The sequence below is a fragment of the Abramis brama genome (assembly GCF_963993115.1).
Source record: "Abramis brama genome assembly, chromosome: 9".
NCBI classification, from domain to species: domain Eukaryota; kingdom Metazoa; phylum Chordata; class Actinopteri; order Cypriniformes; family Leuciscidae; genus Abramis; species Abramis brama.
Window position 1 is genome coordinate 45,188,454 of NC_139971.1, and position 5,000 is coordinate 45,193,453.

Genomic DNA, 5,000 nt, shown 5'->3' on the forward strand with positions numbered 1-5,000 from the left:
CTGTTGTTCATCAACTCTGTGTCTGTGTGTGTGTCTGTTGTTCATCAACTCTGTGTCTGTGTGTGTGTCTGTTGTTCATCAACTCTGTGTGTGTGTCTGTTGTTCATCAACTCTGTGTCTGTGTGTGTGTCTGTTGTTCATCAACTCTGTGTCTGTGTGTGTGTCTGTTGTTCATCAACCCTGTGTCTGTCCAGATTTCAGATTTGTTCTCGACTGTCGTTTCAGAGCCCGTTGACGGAGGTGCAGTTCGGACCAATGAAGCTCTATGAAGATCAACTGCAGGTACGACTGTTCATTATGTTGTGTGTGTGAGTGTGTGTGTGTGTGTGTGTGTGTGTGTTCTATATTGAGAGGCTCATTATCGCTCATTAATTCTTCAGGCTAATCTTAGGCCGGTTGAGGGAATGAGACTGGTGTGTCCTGAGAGTTCTGGAGCTCCTGCGAGAATATGAATAATCTCTCCATGATTCTGTTGTAGTGTGTGTGTTGTAGTGTGTGTGTTTGCAGAGTGTGTGTGTTTGCAGAGACGCACGCGGCGTCAGAATGATTTGAAGGGCCTGGAATGTCACTGAATTCAATAACCGGTGTAGAAACCAAGCAGAACCTTCCGGTCTCTCTCTTGAGTCCAACACTAAGTGAGTTAAACTGCAGTTCATCCACACAGGCTGCAGAAGAGGGTCATTACCCATAAACCCCTGTGTTAAAATGCCCAACTTTACGGCAGAAAAACACGTTTACAGTCTGGTGCAAAAAGTGGTTTTGGTCTATAAAGCTAATCTTGCTCTTCATGACGACTGTGAGGGGGGAATTTTTTTGGAACTCAACAGTTTCAATTATATTAAGTCTAAAAGTTCTGCATAATTAAGGGCGTGGCCACTTGAGTGACAGGTGGATTGCCGCTGATGTCACTGCTAGCCGTTTGTCTGCTGTCTGTTAGCGTCACGTCACCTCAGCTAATCCGCCTTGCTGCACAATTCCGTTTATCCGGGAGTGACGCGGCCAAGATGACGATGGCCGGCTCCGCCCACTTTGGGCTTCAGAAACGCTCTTCAGAACCGACGGGTGACATCATGCACACCAGTGTTTTATACAGTCTATGGTAGAAACTCTATAACAAATGGAGTCTGGGGTTTGAGCGACCGGATGCAGCCACACCTCAGTTCAACACAATGAGCTCTGCTCTGAAGAACTGCTCTGATTGGCTGTGGCGTTCAAGCGCTCAATGGACACACACACACACGTCTGAGATTGGATATAAAGTCTTATAGTGTGAGTTATAGTTCGAGTCTCAGCCCGTTTCTCCTGTCTAACTCCTGAACTAGACTATCAACAATAACAAAACAGAAATGACAGACGATCCTCAACACAGATCCACAGAATGCTGTGAAATGATTTGTCTGAATTGTGCAGCACTAGCGTTAGCATTACAGCTTTAATTACTGTAGGAAAGTGCAACAGTGATTTCCTTTTCCTGTTTTTGTCCTTCGCTGATCCCACATTCCCACAGAACACACACATCACATCGAGCGTCTGAACCGACCGTACACACAAACATGCAGTGCTTCATCTGAGCCAGTGCTTCATCTGAGCCAGTGCTTCATCTGAGCCAGTGATTCCTCTGAGCCAGTCTGAGCCAATGATTCCTCTGAGCCAGTGCTTCATCTGAGCCAATGCTTCATCTGAGCCAGTGCTTCGTCTGAGCCAGTGCTCCCTCTGAGCCAGTGCTTCCTCTGAGCCAGTGCTTCATCTGAGCCAGTCTGAGCCAGTGCTTCCTCTGAGCCAGTGCTTCCTCTGAGCCAGTGCTTCCTCTGAGCCAGTGCTTCCTCTGAGCCAGTGCTTCATCTGAGCCAGTCTGAGCCAGTGCTTCCTCTGAGCCAGTGCTTCATCTGAGCCAGTGCTTCGTCTGAGCCAGTGCTTCCTCTGAGCCAGTGCATCCTCTGAGCCAGTGCTTCATCTGAGCCAGTCTGAGCCAGTGCTTCCTCTGAGCCAGTGCTTCCTCTGAGCCAGTGCTTCATCTGAGCCAGTCTGAGCCAGTGCTTCCTCTGAGCCAGTGCTTCATCTGAGCCAGTCTGAGCCAGTGCTTCCTCTGAGCCAGTGCTTCATCTGAGCCAGTCTGAGCCAGTGCTTCCTCTGAGCCAGTGCTTCATCTGAGCCAGTCTGAGCCAGTGCTTCATCTGAGCCAGTCTGAGCCAGTGCTTCCTCTGAGCCAGTGCTTCATCTGAGCCAGTCTGAGCCAGTGCTTCCTCTGAGCCAGTGATTCATCTGAGCCAGTCTGAGCCAGTGATTCCTCTGAGCCAGGGCTTCATCTGAGCCAGTCTGAGCCAGTGATTCCTCTGAGCCAGGGCTTCATCTGAGCCAGTCTGAGCCAGTGCTTCCTCTGAGCCAGTGCTTCCTCTGAGCCAGTGCTTCATCTGAGCCAGTGATTCATCTGAGCCAGTCTGAGCCAGTGATTCCTCTGAGCCAGGGCTTCATCTGAGCCAGTCTGAGCCAGTGCTTCATCTGAGCCAGTGCTTCATCTGAGCCAGTGATTCATCTGAGCCAGTGCTTCATCTGAGCCAGTGCTTCATCTGAGCCAGTGCTTCATCTGAGCCAGTCTGAGCCAGTGCTTCATCTGAGCCAGTGTTTCCTCTGAGCCAGTCTGAGCCAGTCTGAGCCAGTGCTTCCTCTGAGCCAGTGATTCCTCTGAGCCAGTGCTTCATCTGAGCCAGTGCTTCATCTGAGCCAGTGCTTCATCTGAGCCAGTGTTTCCTCTGAGCCAGTCTGAGCCAGTCTGAGCCAGTGCTTCCTCTGAGCCAGTGCTTCCTCTGAGCTAGTGCTTCCTCTGAGCCAGTGCTTCATCTGAGCCAGTGCTTCATCTGAGCCAGTGATTCCTCTGAGCCAGTCTGAGCCAGTCTGAGCCAGTGCTTCCTGTGAGCCAGTGCTTCCTCTGAGCCAGTGCTTCCTCTGAGCCAGGGCTTCATCTGAGCCAGTCTGAGCCAGTGCTTCCTCTGAGCCAGTGCTTCATCTGAGCCAGTGCTTCATCTGAGCCAGTCTGAGCCAGTGCTTCATCTGAGCCAGTGCTTCATCTGAGCCAGTCTGAGCCAGTGCTTCATCTGAGCCAGTGTTTCCTCTGAGCCAGTGATTCCTCTGAGCCAGTGCTTCATCTGAGCCAGTCTGAGCCAGTGCTTCCTCTGAGCCAGTGCTTCCTCTGAGCCAGTGATTCCTCTGAGCCAGTGCTTCATCTGAGCCAATGATTCCTCTGAGCCAGTCTGAGCCAGTGATTCCTCTGAACCAATGCTTCATCTGAGCCAGTGCTTCCTCTGAGCCAGGGCTTCATCTGAGCCAGTGCTTCACCTGAGCCAGTGATTCATCTGAGCCAGTCTGAGCCAGTGCTTCCTCTGAGCCAGTGTTTCATCTGAGCCAGTGCTTCATCTGAGCCAGTCTGAGCCAGTGATTCCTCTGAGCCAGTCTGAGCCAGTGCTTCATCTGAGCCAGTGATTCCTCTGAGCCAGTGCTTCCTCTGAGCCAGTGCTTCATCTGAGCCAGTCTGAGCCAGTGCTTCCTCTGAGCCAGTGCTTCCTCTGAGCCAGTGCTTCCTCTGAGCCAGTGCTTCCTCTGAGCCAGTGCTTCCTCTGAGCCAGTGCTTCCTCTGAGCCAGTCTGAGCCAGTGCTTCATCTGAGCCAGTGCTTCCTCTGAGCCAGTGCTTCATCTGAGCCAGTCTGAGCCAGTGCTTCATCTGAGCCAGTGCTTCCTCTGAGCCAGTGCTTCATCTGAGCCAGTCTGAGCCAGTGCTTCATCTGAGCCAGTGATTCTTTTAACAGTGATTCTTTGAACTGTCTGTTACAGTGAATCGGTTCAGATGAACTGTGTGTTCTCAGATCTTCTCATGTTTTTGTTGTGGAACGCACTGATGAAGAGTGTGTGTGTCTGTGCGTGTGTGTGTGTGTGCAGGTACTGTTAGTGTTTGCCAAAGACGACGCTCAGAGCGGCAGCTTCACCTGGGCCTGTGAGCGCGCCGGGTTCAGGTGTAATGTGGCCCGAACACCAGAGGCGGCGCTGGAGAGTTTCCAGGAGAAGAACCACGACCTGATCCTCATCGATCACAGGCATGCCCGGTGTTTCGACGCTGAAGCGCTCTGTCGGTACGTTCCTGTCCTCTCAGTAACTCCTGCATGAACTGGTCATGTGATCGTGTGGTCATGTGATCATGTGGTCATGTGGTCGTGTGGTCATGTGGGTTCTGATGTTTCTGTGTGTCCTGTGACCCCTCTGTGATGATCTTGTGTAGTGGCTGCTTTTATGAGCGGATGCTAGGGTTGGGTATCGCTTGAATTTTAACGATTTCGATTCCGTTTATCGATTCAGATTCTTATCGATTCCTAATTTCGATTCCAATAAGGTAAAAAAAAACTTGGATATCATTTACATTTAGTCTTATTGCAAGACATTTAATTTGTAGCTGAAAATCATGAACTCAAATCATCATACTGAAGAACACTTACACAAGCAGCGTTTGCCTGTGGGTTAAAAACACCATAGAAGAACAACTAGCAGAACTAATATAAACTTAGCATTATTAAAGACAATAAACACCAAGTAATTAAAAAAGAACTAATAAAAAATAAGCAATCGCAAACAATTCGGTTTAACTGAACAAAGAAATGATTGAAATAAACTGTTTTAAGATTTTCAGGTTCTGAAACTGTAATCAAATGTAAAATAACACTGCACTTTATTAATAAAATATACATTACAAATATAGTTACAAAAGTTATTCAGTGAAGAACGAGATTTTCTCTTTCTTTTGTTGTTTGATTAGAGTTATTATAGAGCGGGAATATTAGTGTTATTATAGAGCGGGAATATTAGTGTTATTATAGAGCGGGAATATTAGCATTATTATAGAGCGGGAATATTAGTGTTAATATTAGTGTTATTATAGAGCAGGAATATTAGTGTTAATATTAGTGTTATTATAGAGCAGGAATATTAGTGTTATAGAGCGGGAATATTAGCGTTA

The 5,000-nt window shown here is 48.4% G+C and overlaps 1 protein-coding gene across 5 annotated transcripts in view; it reads left to right on the plus strand.

Annotated features, from left to right (window-relative positions):
• The window catches only part of pde8a (phosphodiesterase 8A), a 70,333-nt gene that overhangs the window by 34,917 nt on the left and 30,416 nt on the right, over nt 1-5,000 (plus strand). For 3 of the 5 annotated variants that reach the window (XM_084124198.1, XM_084124196.1, XM_084124197.1), the window contains exons 2-3: nt 226-282; nt 3,932-4,122. In XM_084124198.1, coding sequence (XP_083980324.1) covers nt 226-282; nt 3,932-4,122 — 248 coding nt within the window. The remainder of the gene's footprint in view (nt 1-225; nt 283-3,931; nt 4,123-5,000) is intronic. The other 2 variants (XM_084124199.1, XM_084124200.1) reach the window with 1 other exon arrangement.